Below are 16,935 nucleotides of genomic sequence, written 5' to 3'. Positions count from 1 at the left end.
TTTCAAAAACTCAAAGTTCTTTAAATCTAAGAAAACTACACCGATTAAATACTTAGACTAGCCCAAAGCAATCAATTAAACTCAAAATAATCTGTCAAAAACCTCAATTCCATCACAACCTAGAAAACTCTAGGGTTTCACCATAAATCCTCATAAATTCCAAGAAAGAAAGTAGATTAGAGGTTAAAATCACTTACTTGAGGTAATGGATCCTTAGAAATGCCCCCTCTAAGCTAAAAATTCAAAACCCTAGCAGAGCCTCTCTCTTTTCCTTTAGATTTTCTAATTTTCGCACATCTGACCCCTTCTGCGACTATATAGATTCGACCCCCTTCGCCGCGGCGAACTAATTCTGAAAGGAATTACTTGCCTGAAAACCTGACTTCGCCGCGGTGAAAGCTTCCCGAGAGGAAACTCTCGCTCGCCCAGAAAACTTTCGCCGCGGCAAAACCTCATCGAGAGGGAAACCTCGCTCACCTGAACAACTTCGTTACGGCGTCCCTCTGATTTCACCGCGGCCAAACCTTCCTGAAAAGATATCCCCCTGGAACTCCCGGTTCGCCGCGGCAAACAAACCCTGAGAGGGATTGTTCACCTATTCCTTCAACATATCTCAATCCCAAGCCAAACACCAAGATCAAGGTTAAATCACTAATCTATCCTCAAAATCAACCAAAAAGAGACTATTAAAACTCGATAAAACTCAGGACGTTACACCTAATACAACTCCACCAATGTGTAACTGGTTCCAAGCTTGGATAAAGGAGGAGGATTATATTAGGCTCTCAACAACCAGCGTAAAACTATCGAATTTACATGAATAAGGATCAACGAAGATTATGCCTATTGCATGTCCAACATGACTAGCTAAAAATGATCACTGGTTTAAAGGTGACATTTTGTAGAAAACCTCTAGAAAATCCTTTCTTATTTCTATCGATTTGATGAGAGTTATAAGGGGCATTATTCCTTTTGGGTTCACTTCTGATTGTGTGACTTCAAGGCATTTTGTTGTCTTTATAACATATGAATCATTTCCTGATTCTTGAATGTCCTGCGGAGATGTTTCACTGTTTTTCCAGTAGACATAAATATTTCCATGAAAATTTTCATGGTCCGTTCTTCCTTCATATTCATAAAATCAAGTAATTTCTTATTATTATCCCGGTCACATCAACTGATAGTTGCATGATTATTGCAGTTCTGTGGAAGTAATAGTGAGGATCAGAGTTCTGATAGACTGTACCATACTTCCAGGAATGTGCACCACATAACTAGCATTCAGAGTTGGGAAACAAATCTACTACGAGCCAACCAGGAGGGACAGATTGTAAGTTTATAGTACAATGATTAGCTACGTGGGCCAAGAAACAAAATATTAATATGGAATGACAAAGGAATCTTGTCAGGGATTAATGCATCACGAGCTTCATTTCATTTGGTTGCTACTCGAGAAATTTAGCAGTTTTGTGTGTAGTTTCTACTTTCAGAGACATACCAGTATTTTAAAAGTAAGCCAAAAAAAATCTACTCAGGCATCCAACGTTCCCACAGAAGTGCATTATACCGTTGTTGCTAGCTTTTTCTGAGTTAGTCACTTGTTTTTTTTTTTTTAATTGGTGAACAGTTAGTCACTTGTTTTAGTTATAACTTAATAGCTACAACAGTGTCGTTATCTATCTCTGACAAGATTTTTTTTCTTTGGGTCCTGGGCATCTATTCTATAGGTTGTGGCAAACTTTACGGCATCTTGGTCTAATCCCTGTAAAGATATTGCACCTACCTATGCTGAGCTGGCCGACAAGTATTCGAGCCTTTTGTTTCTGACAGTAGATGCTGATGGGCTTGCTGTAAGTATAGATTTTTTTTTATATTGAAAAAGTATAGATTTTTTGATGCAGCATACTGTGACTAAAACAGTGAGAATAGGAAACCATATTACTTTCCCTGATTTAGGGTGTGTTTGGATGAAACCAAACCGTAATTTGAAAAAGTGATTCTGGAGAATAGATTCTGGGAAGAATAGATTCTGGAAAGAATAGATTTTATGAAAAAGTAATTTGAGAAGTGAGAGTGTTTGGATAGTTGTTATCAGAAACACTTTTTATATATACAAATTACTAAAAAAAAGACATAAGTTAATATGATAATTACAGAAAAAATAGATTTTATGATATATTTTAATTTGAAGGAATAAAATTGTTAATAATATATTTTTTATTAACGTAATTAATAATACATAAGATAATATAATTAATAAATAATTAATATGTATATATATTTATAAAATATAAGATTAAATGTGTTTATAAAAAATATGTTTAAAAAAAAACAAGATACATATCCTATAGGCTCTCACACTTTCCCTTTTTTCCAAAAGCAAAAAATTTTTGCTTTTTCCAAAACCATGATTTTGGTTTTTGGGTGGGTGTTTAGGTGATTTATTCCCCAAATCATGGTTTGGGGTGTCACTCAAACACAGCATAAGGGTGTGTTTGGATGAAACCAAACCATGGTTTGGAGAATAGCTTCTGGAGAATAGATTATAAAAAAAATAGATTTTGAGAAGAATAGATTTTGTGAAAAAGTGATTTTGAGAAGTGTGAGTGTTTGGATAATTGTTATTAGAAGTACTTTTTATATATACAAATTGGCATAAATTAATATGATAATTATAGAAAATATATATTTTATGATATATTTTAATTTGAAGGAATAAAATTGTTAATACTCCTCCGGTCCTTATTATAAGACCCCATTTGAATTTTTATTTGGTCCTAATTATAAGACCCCAATCCATTTTGTTTATTATATTTATGCATTTTTTTCCAAGATAATCCTTCTAATAATGATAGTTTTAGCCAATATACTTAATTAGCAAGGATATTTTAGGAATGACAACACTTATTTATTATAAATAACCAACTTAACTTACTTCCTTAATCTCCTCAAAAAAGTCAATTGGGTCTTATAATTAGGACTGGAGGAGTAATATATTTTTTATTAACATATATTAATAATATATAAGATAATATAATTAATAAATAATTAATATGTATATATATTTATAAGATATAAGATTAAATATATTTATAAAAAATATGTTTATAAAAAAACAACAAGATACATATCCTATAAGCTCTGACATTCTCCCCTTTTTCCTCCAAAAGTAAAAAATTTCTGTTTTTTTCAAAACCATGGTTTTGATTTTTTTAAGGATGTTTGGCTAACATTTTTCCCAAACCATGGTTTGGGTCCCAAAACCATGGTTTGAGGTGCTTGCCAAACACACCCTTAGTCACATGCCGTTTACCTTATCAATTGCAACCGAATTTTTCCCTCTAGACACTGCCGCAAATGAAGCTGTTATCTGCTGCACAGCTTACGTTTGAATATGGTCGAAGCTAATTCCTTATTGGAAAACGTGTGTTGGGTAAATGTAGGAGTTGAGTAGTTCATGGGATATCAAAGCACTTCCAACATTCTATTTTCTGAAAGATGGACGACAAGTAGAGAAGCTTGTTGGGGCCAACAAGTCAGAGCTACATAAGAAGACAGCCACGATGGCTATGTTATCTAAGGCTCCTCATTGAGTCCCACCAACGTATCTTCCACTGGCTGCATCAGCATTATTGCTACAAATATGTATAAATCAGTTCTATTGGAGAGCGAGTAATACACTGGAGGAATTATTGCTTTTTCAATGCCAAAAGAGTCATTCATCTATTTGATTTTCACTTTTAATTAGGGCCACGAGTACCATTTATACTGAACATTATCAGAGAAAAGTATAATATATGAATTTTGCACACATTGGATACTTTCTCCCTCATATCGACTACTTCTCCGGTCCTTAATATAAGACCTATTTAACTAATTTGATTAGATTAAGAAAGTTAGGTAAGGTAGTTAATTATAAAAAATGTGAAATGTTTTTCCTAAAATACCATAATCATCTTTCTTAATACCCCATCTTCCTCTTTTATTTGATTATGGTTGAGGGAGTATTCATAGGAGTAATTTAGAGAAAATTGATAAATATAAGAAATGGGTCTTATATTTAAAACTAAAACCAACTCAACAATTAGATCCTATATTAAGGACCCGAGGAGTATTAAGTGATAAAGCTTGCTTGTGTTAAAGCCTGAGAATGCGCATGGATCACCTGGTTTTGATGTTATGGTTTGTGACTCGTTTTGAGCTGAGGCTGTGGGAAGTAGAAGTATATGAAGTCTGAAATAATAGACTAAGCTAATAGTTCTGGCAAAAAAAAAAAAAAGGCTAAGTATATAACAGTGATATGAACATGTCCCATTATCTGAAAACAAGTTTCCTTTCCTCGTTGATGTGTTTAGAGGGGTGTTTGGCAACCCTCAAAGTCATTTTTGAAAAGCATTTTTTCGTAAAACGAGACAAACTCATTCACATATTTATTTCGTAAACTGTAAAAACACTTTTGAAATTCTGATTTGATTTCCATCCAAACACTCCCTAGATCGCTGGTGCGTATTTGTCCAAGTCACTTACCTATCATATAACTTTTTAGCATTTCAATTAATTTGAGGGACCGGCAAAGGAAATAGATAAATTTGCTTTAGGGGGTGCTTGCGACGTTGGGTTTATTTTATTTTGAGTGATTTTATGTTATACAAGATAAATATATGAGAGGAATTTTTCTCATAATTTCTAAGAGAAAACCTGCTTTTGAAGGAGTAAAAAATAAAATAAAAAATTTCTAAAAAAATTTGAAGGACCAAAACTTGTTATTTAAAATTTGAGGAAACAAAATAAAAAACAAATTTAAATAACCCAAAAAAATTTTTTTGGCCAAAACCAAAAATTATATTAATCCTTAAATTATATTAACCGCCTCTCGATCGCCTGATGGTTGTTAACTCTGTTACAAGCACATGCCGTGCGTTCGATTCGGCATGCTTCTGCTTCGCTCTGAATCTGGAAAATTATATTAACCCTTATACTAATAATAAATTTATTAAAACAATTATGCCACGGTTAAAAAGTGGTGTTCCCATAACATTCTCGCCTCGGCCACTATCAGAAACTGGAGAGCAGAGACGAACTTACGGTTTGCTTGAAGATGGAATCAGCGAAGGAAAAGGGAAGGAGGGGTCCCTCAGCTTTGGCTTAGGAAGTTGCATCCAACGTCAAAAGCTGCAGCTTTCACGAGCAAGCCAAAGAGGACGAATGGCGTGGAGAAAAACGGGCTATGGTCGCTGTCCAGTTCATACACTGCACATGGTGGCCACTTCTTTATCATCGCCTCTTGTTGCTCTCCCTTCACCACCTTATCGTGCTTCGTCCTTATGTACACGCGCCTCACCTTCTCCACTTCCCTTCATCGTCAAATCGCGCGCTGGTCAGAGCTAGAAGCGGCCCGGGCTTCAAAAGCATCGCAGCTAAGGTTGAATCCTGAAACCCAAACGGCATTTCTTTGTGTGACATTACTGAATTGATAAGTCTTTAACTGTTTAGATATATGATCTAGGTTTTCATGTTCTCGCTAAAAAATTGGGGGCACTGGCTATAGCTATTTATGGTCCTACTCGTAGAAAAAGCAGATCTAGAAATTGTGGGCTGTGGGGTATTCTACAGCTTAAAGTCCTGAGAAAGTAATAATGGTTTTAAACAGTTTAATGGAGATTTCATTTTTGCCCTAGCTGCTTTGTCTGTTTTTTTTCCTAATTTTTGGAGTGATTTACCTCATGGGGGCTCAAATGGTATATGATTTTGCGTTGAAACTCTTTCTTCACCACAGCACTTGTCGGGGGCTTATCCTTTCCCAGTCCAAATCCTAGCTCGTACACATCCCCAAACTCAGATATGTCAGGTACCCCCTGCTTGATGCATAACGTAAACATCTCTAAGTATATCATTATATCCAGAGTTTAGGGGCCACAGAAAGTTCGCTTTCTGATGTCAAGAAATTCAAGCAATTAGGGGTTCACTTGCAATTATTTGCTTCTGTTCAATTCTTGGCGCTACGTTAGACTCAGACACAATAGAAATTGCTATTATCAGTGGATGATAAAGTAGACCTGTGGGTGTTTTGCTTTCCAGTATATCAAAAAAAAAAAAAGTAGACCTGTGGGACAGGGTTGTCGGATATAATTCCTGTTCAGGTTAAGAAAAGGAAGAAAACACGACATTTAGCAATTTCTTGTTTGTTGGAAACAGGATAACGTGGCTATAAAAAATGCTTATAAAGTTGTGATGATTATTATCACAATTTGTGTTATGGGTTTTAGATGGCAAGAAATTACTTGATATAGATAAGCACAGTTCGAAATGAAAAACTTCATTAGATTCGAGAAGGTAATGATTGTGAATGAGTTAGGGCATCATGGGGGGGGAATTTTGCAAAGGATTTTCTCTGTTTAGGTTAGAGTAGACTCCTCGTCATCATTTTTCAGAATCAACCGCACGAAGGAGATAAGCACGCTGGGTCACAATGCATGAGATGAAATAAAGAAGATGACTTTTAAAGCCATTGTTATTGACTCTGATAAAATTAACAATAGCAGTTTGATGGCAGAGGAGAAAACATTGAAAACGAAAAAATGGAGGGCAGGCTAAGCAGGCATCGTAAGTGGTCTACCTTGTGAAGTCTAACAATGGCACAGAACGTTAAACCGTCTCCTAGATAAGGGCAAGAAGAAAGGGAGGAAAGAAGGGGGAAAGGAGGGAGAAAAGACAGAAGCCCCCCATTTTAAAACAGTGGCTACATTGTTTGTTTATGGGGGTATTATTCGTTTGAAAAGAAAAAAAATATGACAGAGTAAGTGAGTGCTTTGCATAATAGTACTGTTGAGCCTCAGACTTGCCCAAGAATTCAATAATTTTCAAGACAGTTGGAAGCCAATTACTTCAACATACTACCATCAATATCATCCTTGCTGGAAACCTTCAAGATTCATATGTCAGGCAACAACGAAATCCCAGCATATGAATCACTGGCTCGTCCCAATTTTTCTTATCTGACTCCCAAATCTGAAGTCATTAAGACTATAAAACCTGCCTACTTACAAATTTCTTAAATTCTAATTCTATTTTGTTGGAGCCTTTCTGACTCAACTGTTTCCCTGCAATTTTAAGATCACACCTGAGGACTTCTCTACTCACATCTTGATATTCACATCCTCAGGTGGGCATATAATTATTGTTGTTAAGGTGAACTAATTAAGAAGAATGAGACATTAAATGTTTAAAACGATAAAAGTATAAGGAGTTGAATGAAAAGGAGTTACATCTTTCATATCCTCTTCTGTCTGGTATCCCAGCTTGAGCATAGTTGCTGCTAAATACACTGCTAATGGATCTTCTTTGAAAACTTGTGACAGGCCTGAGTAATACTCAACCCTCCTGCGCTATGTGCTACCAATATCACCTATTTGATATCATCAGCAGTTTAATTGGAATCTGTGAAGAAAGAGACTGACAGATGGGGAAGAAGAGACGAGCAAGTGGTGAGCACAACCTGTTCGTTCTCAGGCAAAGCAGACATGAAATCCATGAGAGGTTGATTGTAATCGTCGAAGGAAATAATAGAATCGGCATCAGATCGATCAATTCCAGCGCTTTTGAGGTCTATGCATGAGACCTTGTAGCCAGAATTCTCCATAAGGCACCGAATTTTGTAACAGCACCAACTTCCTCCTCCTATGCCATGTACCAGAACAAAGTGCTGCCTCAAGGGAACCGTTCTTGATTCTGCCATGTCGACCCCTTCCTCTCTCACAGTCGCAGGCATGGCCTTCTCTGCGCTCGCCAGCATTGTATGTGCTTACCTCTCACTCAGTTATTTTGCTTTGGGCCCTGTTGGTGAGGATACATGCGAGGCATATATGGGATTGGGATCTTGTGAATAGTCTCGTAGGGTCGAAACGCATGCTTTTTGATCATTTAAGGGGACTATTGAGGCGTTTCAGTCAACGTATGCCTTCGTTGGATTGATGGGGTCATTTTGCATCATGAGAACTTCGGGAATGTGAGTTAAAACTTGATAATTGTTGAGAAATTTGGGTGAGGTTCATCAAAACCGTAATTTTATGGTCAATATCAGTATATGAGTATCAATATATATTATATAAAACAAAGCTTTATAAGATGAAGGTTTGCTTTCACTGAAGCGAAGGTCGTCTGCGTGTTTGATTGCTGTTAAATCTGTGGTCATAGTCACTAAACTATTTTTGGATGGTTTTTATGGCAGGAAGCGTCTGGAATGTAATAAATTAGACCAACTGCAAATATTGAATGATTGTAATAATTCATAAATAAGATTAAGTGTACAGTGTACAGGAACTGTGATTCGCTTGAACCTGAAAGGGACAACAAATGGAGTCCCAATGCACTGAATTCACGGCGTCTCCTTGTTACTATTTACTACTCAAACTGGAATTATCGCAATATCGTCCCTTTCTAGCGAGATATTAAGTGGGTACCGTGTCCTGCATGGGTTGCATTTTATACCCGTTTTGCTTCAATAAATGTTTATTATAAATTTTATACTTCATTAGGCATGTTTTCTTGAGTAACACTTCGATTTCTCAAATTTTTTTTATCATGTATGAGAAGACACATCTTTTTTAAAAATAAAATTTATATTGGAGTATACTATTCTCAGGTAAAAATATGCATAGGAAAAAAGGTAAATAATTAGTTATAATGAAAATAGAATGAAGAGGAGGACGTCCCAACACAGGACTTTGCACGGTCTATCCTACATGTGTCCGCCATCTTCTCTTTAAGAGACGCAACTAACCAAGACAAAAAATGTAACACATTTGAAAAAAGAAAAAAAAAAACTTTTAAACATCACACTAGACACCAGTTAAGCCATGCCAACAAGATTACGAGTTTATTTAGAATAGCTTATAAGTAGTTTTTTAATCATGATTTAAATATGAAACAAGTATGTGAGATGTGTTTTGTCTTAGTTTACATAAAATGTCTTTGTGAATGATTTTCACTGGTATCTCAAACAGGCCTTATAGATTTCAAAGTCAATTCACAATTATTAAGGCTCAATTCACAATTATTAAGGCAGGAAAGAGGACAAAACACTGCTTTGAAAGTCTATCATGATTGAGTAAGAATCAACCCATAAATGCAGCGTTCATGAGGCCTTGTCGTGGTTAGAAAGAGCCTCTCATGGTATAAAAGAATCAACATAATTAGCGTCAAAAATCTTATAGCTTAGTAACATGAATACTTTTCTATACGGAAGGTTATGTATTGGGTCTGTTTGGGTCAGCGCTGACCAAAAGTAGCTTAAAATGAGTTTAAATTTTAAAATAAGTTAGGTTGCAAATGAGACTGTTTGGTAGAGTTTAAAACTAATTGGGCTTATGTTAAAAACACCTATCTGAACGTCCAATTGCCATAAGCTGCAAAAAAGAGCTTATGACTTAAATTAGAAGAGCTTTTGGCCAAAAAAAAAAAATTCAGAAGAGTTGTTCTGCGATGTTAGGTCCTTTTTTCCTTTCCATTTGCCTGTGCCTCTCACAAGCATAATTTTCGTTTCTTTTTCACCCAGAATTTTATTTCTTCATATTAATTTATTTAAATTTTATTGTATTGTCTGAAATCAATTTTCATCATGTTTATTATTTATTAAAACTCATACCCATTTTGGTAATTTTTCAGCCAAACTTACTTTTACTCAATTATAATCTAAACAAGCTTTTACCAATCTCACTTGTGTAAACTAGCTTTTTTGAACTCCAATCCAAACACAATTCAGCTTATCCAATTTAACTTTTACCAACTTTACTTTTCTATAAGCTACTTTTTCTATAAACTGCTTTTCCAATCGCTGATCCAAACAAGCACTCTATCTCCTTGTAATCTCAGACCACTGTGTCTATCTCTTCAATTCAAAAAATATATTCAACCAAACACTTTCAGAGAGTGAAAACATAAAGTTTACCGTCCACAATAGTGTATAAACTGACAATAACCGTGTTTAAACATATTGATTCAAATATCCATAATCAATCCATAACCTAACGAGGTTTGCACAATGATACTCAACATAGTCCAAATCCGAAATTCCATAAAGATTCATGGTTTACAACAACAAAATTTCAAGAGTATGCAGCATCCGCAGGGACGAAAACGCACCCCCCCTTTCTTTCTTTCTGCCTTCTGGCATATCTAGAGGGTTTATTACCCTTTGCCGTTCTTAGAAAGCAATGAACTCGTAATTATAATTCAAGTATCGCCTGACATTGACTACTACCTCAAAACGATGGCCCCAAAAGAAAGCGGCTCAAATACCAGAGTCATTTTTTTAATCTCCATATGAAAGTATCTCTCGCACGCAAACTTCTCTGGGAATAATGGCCATGATGATGAGCTATAAAATTGAGTAGCTATATATTTAATGCTAATAATTTCCTCGTAATTTTTTTTAAATTTTTTTCAATCGTTGTGGGAAAAAATAATGGGAAAAGGACAAAAGAGGGTCCGGGGGGAGAATTAAAAAAAAAAACTAATGATTTCATACAATTTTCATTTATATTAATAAATGTTTCAATCAAACAACCAAGTGTATTATTCTTTAATATCATAAGTACATTTTTTCCAGAAAAAAAATAGGAACGAGAATTGACTCAAAAATAATAAAATTATCTGTATAAAAATAAATAAATTTATTTATTATATTTAAATTAAAAACCATGACATATAAACATGATAGATAAAAATATTGAGATTCAAATGAATTTCAGAAATTAATATCAGATTTTAAAAGTCCTTTTTCTTGTATTAAAAAATTTAGCAGCAGGCCAAGTGGGCCCCACAACGACAAAGTTGATGCGACATTTTTAAATTTTAAATGTTTAGGCGTTGTGAAGGTTTCTAAAATTTAAGCTCCGCTTTTCAAAATTCATTCATTTCGCGGGCATGGAACATCTGGGCCCAAGGCGTTATATGTTGCGTTCCCGAAACACCCCTATGCAGTCCTCTAATCATTGTCAAGATTTCTACGCGTCCAGATTCTTTGTTCCTTTCTAAGGGTTTATTTTGAACAATTTATAAATAATTTTTTAATAAAAATTTACGGAATACGAGGTAAATATATGAGAGAAATTTTATTTCGATTTACATAAAATGTGTTTATAAAGAATTTCTATCGCTTTGTCAAACGGGGCCATTGAAAATGTACATTCAAGTGATTAATCATCATTAATAAATTACTAAACCAATTAATTAACTTAAATATTTCATTTTTATTATAATGATATTAATCAAGTATCAAATGTTTATTCAAATAGAGTGGGAAGATCTTGCTTTTTTTAAAAAAGAAGAGAGGAAAATCCTAGAGCGGGAAGAGAAAGTGACGAGGGTATATTGGGAAAAAAGGAGCTTACATGACAGCCCAAATTGAGGATTTCTTACACAGTTGTCCTCAACCCATACCTTTCCCGTTGGCTTTGTTTCAAGGCAAACCCACATGCTCTGCTCTTGTTCACTTTCCCGTTTCAGCTTTTTTGGTGATCCATAGAAATCAGAAAAAAGTCTCTATCTCTTTTTCTTCAACTTATCACAGGTCAGTGAACTCCCTCAATTCACAATTATCTCCATTATAATCTTAGTTTTACCTCGTTTAAATTAAATTCTTCACTTTCGCTTTCGTTGTTGGTCACTGTGAGATTTTGTATAAGCGGTTCACCCTAATTCCGACGGTTTTTCCTCTTATACGATTAGTCGGTTGCGTGCCGTTCTGTAATTTACTGGATCTGCTTTACGTCTTCATTCTGTTGAAGATGATGCGCCCCTGCGACCAGTTTGGCCGGGCAAGGCTTAAAATTAGAACTAAACAGAGAAAGAGGCGAAGATCGGTGGAGAGGCATATATTAATAGAAGAAATAATATAACTTAGAATCTTGGATTTGATTCAGTGCTTTGAAGGGACTAATTTCCGCTCACGAACTGCAAAAGAATATTTGCTTTTTGGTCCAATGTTAATATCTGCGATTTGAAATTCGAGCGACAACTGGATACTTGGTTTCAGTTTAGTGATAATTATGATATTATTTTACTTAGCTCCTTCGCTTTTCATTTTGTTTTAACTTTTAGGGGCGAGGGTGAGGGTGAATGAGATAATTAGTCAACCGGTGATTTTTGTGGCGTTGCATTATCATTTCATTCCATTCGTTCTTGTTAACTCTAATGACTTGGTCCTTACTGATTCTTGTGATTGTCCGGATGTAAAATTATAACTAAATCAGCGTTAAAGCAAAATTATACTGCCTTTATAGTTCTCTAGAGCATGAGAATATCTTACCTTTTTGACTCTTTCGAATCTCATCTCCCGATGATTGTAATGGCCAAAATTACACTTTGAAGGCAGTTTACATTCCTTTAGGGCAATTTTCTTGTCTAAGCTGTTAATCTCTGAATTTTAGATGGAGGGCTTCAACAATTCTGCGTCAGGCAACGAAGGAACTGCGTTAATGACTCCATATTACACTCCATACCAGACGAAGGGGCTGAGCAAGTCTGATCTTCCCACTGTCGATATGGACCTGTTTCCTGGCTCGGCTGGTCATAGCTCTGGGGTTTCTTCAAAGCAGACCTCTGGATCACCTTTCTCCTCGTCCTCAGAATCAGAATCTGAAAATTCTAATTCATCCATAAATCGTTACCATGGCTTGCCAATGAATACTGATGGCAATGGACTCCACCACCGGGAGATCAAGCTGAATGAAGGATTTCTTGTCCAGAGTCTCAAAAGCAGATGGCCGGGGAGGATCATACGGATAATACATTGTGGGAAAGTGATTATACAAGTTATGAGGAATTGCTCAGCAAACTCATTAAAACTGAGGAAGAGCTGAGAGATGCAAGATTAAAACTTCGGCTCTCAGAGGAGGAGGTTATCAATTCAAAGAGTCAGATTGTGAATTGTGAGGATCAGCTCCATCATGTGCTAAAGGAATTAAAAATGAGGGAGGGCGATCTTGAATGTGAAAAAGAAAAGGTCCTGAAGTTGCAAAATCAAACATCTGATATGGAAACTCGCGTTCAAGATTGTTGCTGCAAAATTGCAGAGCTGACGGAAGAATTAGCGGTAGCTAGAGAACATCTTAGAGTATCGAAATATGAGATTGCAGAATTAAAAAATAAATGTGATAGTGGTCATGAATTGCAATGTCAGCTTGAACGGGCGCAAGAAAATGTCGCCACATTAGAAGCGGAGCTTGATTCAGGGAGAAAGCAGATTCGAGAGCTGGAAGAAGAAATTACATGGTACAAAGGTAATGAGAGCAAACGTGAGCATGAGGTGTTTGAAGGCTGAAATGCTTGATGCCCAGACCAGGTATTCTTTGGAGAAAGAGCTTTTGAAGTCTGACGTTTTAAGTTTGTCAGAAGCAAGAACACAGCTGGACTCTGCACTCAAGGAATGGGAGTTAAGAAGCCACTTGTTAGAAAATAAATTTAGGCAGTGTGAGGCTGAAAAGTTGAAACTAGAAGAGCAAAATGCAGCCCAAGAAATGGTTCTACGAGGTGAAATCAGTTTTTTGAAGGAAGAACTTGGTGAAAGAAGGCATGATATTGACGCCTTGAACAAGGAAATCGACGGCCATAAGCATAAGTATGACATGGTGGTGGCTGAAAATGACGGAGCCAGTGCAAAGATTCATAAACTCATAGCAGACGCAAGAACCCGAGACAATCTGATTGAGAATATGGAGAAAGACCTTTGCCTGTTTCATGCCCACCATGAAGAGCTCAAATCAATATCTGAAGCTAGACTTAATCAAGTAAATGAGTTGAAATTGAAACTGAAAGAGCTAGAGATAATGGTGGCTAGACAGAAAGCCGTAATGTCGGAGAGAGCTGAGGAGAAGAGGGAGGCCATACGGCAACTCTGCTATGCACTTGATCACTTTAAGAGTGGATACCAGGAACTCCGTCGAGCATTTACTGAGCAAAGGCGTCATGCTGTTGCAACTTCCTAAGTTACATTCAGTTTGAGTATCATCACTCCTATCTCGCAGATGCTAAAGCTTTGCTTATCATCAATATTTGCATTCATTTTTCTTGCATCTGTGAGCATATCAACATTATATGATGTTGACTAGCTTATCACCAAGCATCAAACAGTTAGATTGATAATTGACGTTGTGCAACACAACACTTGTTTTATTTTTGGGTAGCGGGGATTATAATTAATGCTTGATAATCTATTTCTCTTTAGATATTTGAACTGAGCCATTATGTGCCATCCATTTGAACTCTGCTTACTAGTCAAGTCAACTTCACTTGTGGCTGTGGGAGTGGGAATCTTATGGTTAACGTAGAAGACATGGTTGATCATCGAGCTTGACATATAGTAGTCTTTTAGTCAGGTCAAGCAGTCTGATAAATATTAGATGACGTCGTAACCCCTGCATTAATCTGCAACTCAACTACTCAACCTTAGAAAAAGACAGGTTTTAATAAGACAATCATCCTTTTAGGTTTTTTAACCATTTGAGGGTCACTTAATTCACTTGCGCATAGCTCAAAGCCTCAAAGTAGAAGACAGCTTTCAGGTGAAAATGTGAAATCAATAATACGCATGCTGCATTCCTGATAAACGTTTATTTGAAAATTAAAACAGCTGACTTCAACAAATTAAGCCATATCAACTACGATGATTGCTGCAAATATTAAAGCCATCCAGTTATTACACTTGGAAAAAATTAAAGATAAAAATGCCACGAAATAGAAAGTTATACATTTATATGTTGTTTTTTTATAATAGCTTGGTGCCACCAATTTTCATGTTGTACTTGGGAGATACTTTGAATAAAAATTTTTTTATACATGTATTTTATTAAATTCAAATTCTTTTCCATTCTAAAGCAATGTGATAATGTTGTATCGCCGGCATGGGAGCTTCCTTTGAAAGAGACTGTGACCTTTTACATGTGAAATATATGGTGTCTGGACGTAAATTAGTTGCTTGTTAATTTTCATTTATGAGATTCAAAAAGTAGGTTTCTCCCCCGGGGTGGGGGGGGGGGGGGACTCGCGCGTTTAGGATAGATGAATTTTAATTGCGGAAAAAATGAAATTTATTGATGAGTCCCATGAATTCACACATACAATATAAAATTTATATGAAAAATCAAACCATTAACGAGGCATAATCAGATAACTTATCAGACAAAGCACAACGCTACAATTTTATTTCTTTTTTTATATTAATGTAAGTCCACAGTGTGTTTGATATATATATATATATATATATAGATATAGATATATAACTAGTATAGGTTTATATATCATCACATTGAAGATGTTTATTTTTGAATTTATAAAAAATATGGTGCGGGAATGTGGCAAAAGGGGACTGAACTAATGTTGTTAAACTCACAAGTTTAAACAAATTCGTGATATAATATAAACTCGGATCGTCGTAAGAGTTTACTTTTATTAATAAATTAGTATTAAAAGTATATAATCAGATAATTAATATATAAAAATGAGAATAATTTTATTTAAATATATTTTAAATTAAATAATTGAAATTATATTCATTAATGGTCATAATTTATCATATTTAAAACAAAATTTTTTATAAAATCACATATAAAGTCATTAAATATAATAAAATTTAAAATTTTAGTACAGTTTAAAAGCAAATTAGCATGATTTTGTAAGAAAAAAATGTAAAAACAATAAAATCAGTAAATGAACTTGTAAGTTTAACCGAGTTTATATTTATCACAAATTTAAGAACGAGTCAATACGATTTATTAACTGAAAATATAAAAATATTAAATTCGGAAAGTCAACTCACAAGTTTGATAACAGTATACTGACCACAAATTCGGTTTGTGGGTCTGGCTCTATAGTTTCCCTTGGCTGGGTCTGGGTAAGACACTCTCAAATCTCAACAATAGGCCGAGTAATGAGCAAGAGTGCAAGACTTTGACTTAGTCAATCATCATCGTCAAATCATCTATAAGTCAAACCTCCCGGGCTTCTTTACCAGGTCATCACACCTCCCCTCTCTCTCTCTCTCTCGTTACATCCTCTCATCATGCCCGCAAATGAACACCGTGTCCGTACTAAAAGAATCCTTTTTTTTTGGGGAGGGGGGCTCATACATTTTCATTATTGTCACTGTTTGTAAATTATAGTAAGTTCAAAACAATCTTAAATCATAAATGTAAGAAATGGTTGTGCACTGTGTGTTCTCCCTTGATTAATTTAATAGTAAAAAATTATTTTTCCAACATGAGAATATAATTAAATTGACGTTAGGGAGGATTTACTCCTTTTAGCAAGATTATCATGTACCGCCACGCGTCGGGGACAGCTCGCATGAACCCAGTCAAACCTCACCTGCGTTGACTTCGTCCAACGACTCAAAATTTTTCGCGCGGGTTCTTCTGCTGCGTTTCTTTTTCACTTTCACTTTTTAAATAGTACGATTTTTTTTTTATAACTTTTCCCAATAAAAGATAAGCGGCACTGATTTTTATAATGTCTTAAAAAACACTCAAAACTTGTTTTTTTGACCAGCAAAAAAAAAAAACACTCAAAACTTGGAGGAAAACTAACGACGACATAATTAGATGAAAAATTAAGATTGAGAATTTTTCTGAAGAAAAACCTTCTAATTATGAAATTAATACTCCCCTGATACGAGGGTCTTAGTTTTAAATATAATTTTTCATTTATTTTTTTATAATAATTACAAATAACTAAATTACTTTCTAAATTTTATAAATTAGTTAGAAGATCTTGTATTTATTAAAGAATCTACTCTTTCAATCTTTAATATAAAACCTATTTAACTAATTTGATTAAATTAAAGAAGTTATGTAAGTAGTTAATTATAAGAAATATGACATGTTTTCCTAAAACACCATAATCATCTTTTTTAATATTCTCTCTCCCTTTTCTACTTGATTA

The 16,935-nt window shown here is 35.1% G+C and overlaps 1 protein-coding gene, 1 long non-coding RNA gene and 2 pseudogenes across 2 annotated transcripts; 3 read left to right on the top strand and 1 right to left on the bottom strand.

Moving 5' to 3' along the window:
- Positions 1 to 1,201: 1,201 nt before the first annotated feature.
- On the top strand, positions 1,202 to 3,675 carry LOC114737638 (thioredoxin H4-1-like; the record flags this gene model as incomplete). The annotated part of the gene is made up of 3 exons (XM_028925587.1): positions 1,202 to 1,330; positions 1,728 to 1,850; positions 3,444 to 3,675. Coding segments are annotated over 3 exons (402 nt in total), but the record flags the coding sequence as incomplete, so codon positions are not given.
- Positions 3,676 to 4,954: 1,279 nt separating this feature from the next.
- LOC114737636 (methylesterase 17-like) lies at positions 4,955 to 8,212 on the bottom strand (annotated as a pseudogene).
- Positions 7,711 to 8,373, top strand: LOC114737637 (uncharacterized). The gene is made up of 2 exons (XR_003739458.1): positions 7,711 to 7,793; positions 8,228 to 8,373. It is a non-coding gene; the product is annotated as an uncharacterized LOC114737637 (long non-coding RNA).
- Positions 8,374 to 12,745: 4,372 nt separating this feature from the next.
- LOC114737639 (protein NETWORKED 4B-like) lies at positions 12,746 to 14,326 on the top strand (annotated as a pseudogene).
- Positions 14,327 to 16,935: the final 2,609 nt, after the last annotated feature.

This window comes from Neltuma alba, unplaced genomic scaffold (assembly GCF_004799145.2).
Source record: "Neltuma alba isolate B1F8T4 unplaced genomic scaffold, ASM479914v2 tig00013474_pilon, whole genome shotgun sequence".
Taxonomy (NCBI): domain Eukaryota; kingdom Viridiplantae; phylum Streptophyta; class Magnoliopsida; order Fabales; family Fabaceae; genus Neltuma; species Neltuma alba.
This window is presented reverse-complemented; position numbering and strand designations above follow the sequence as displayed.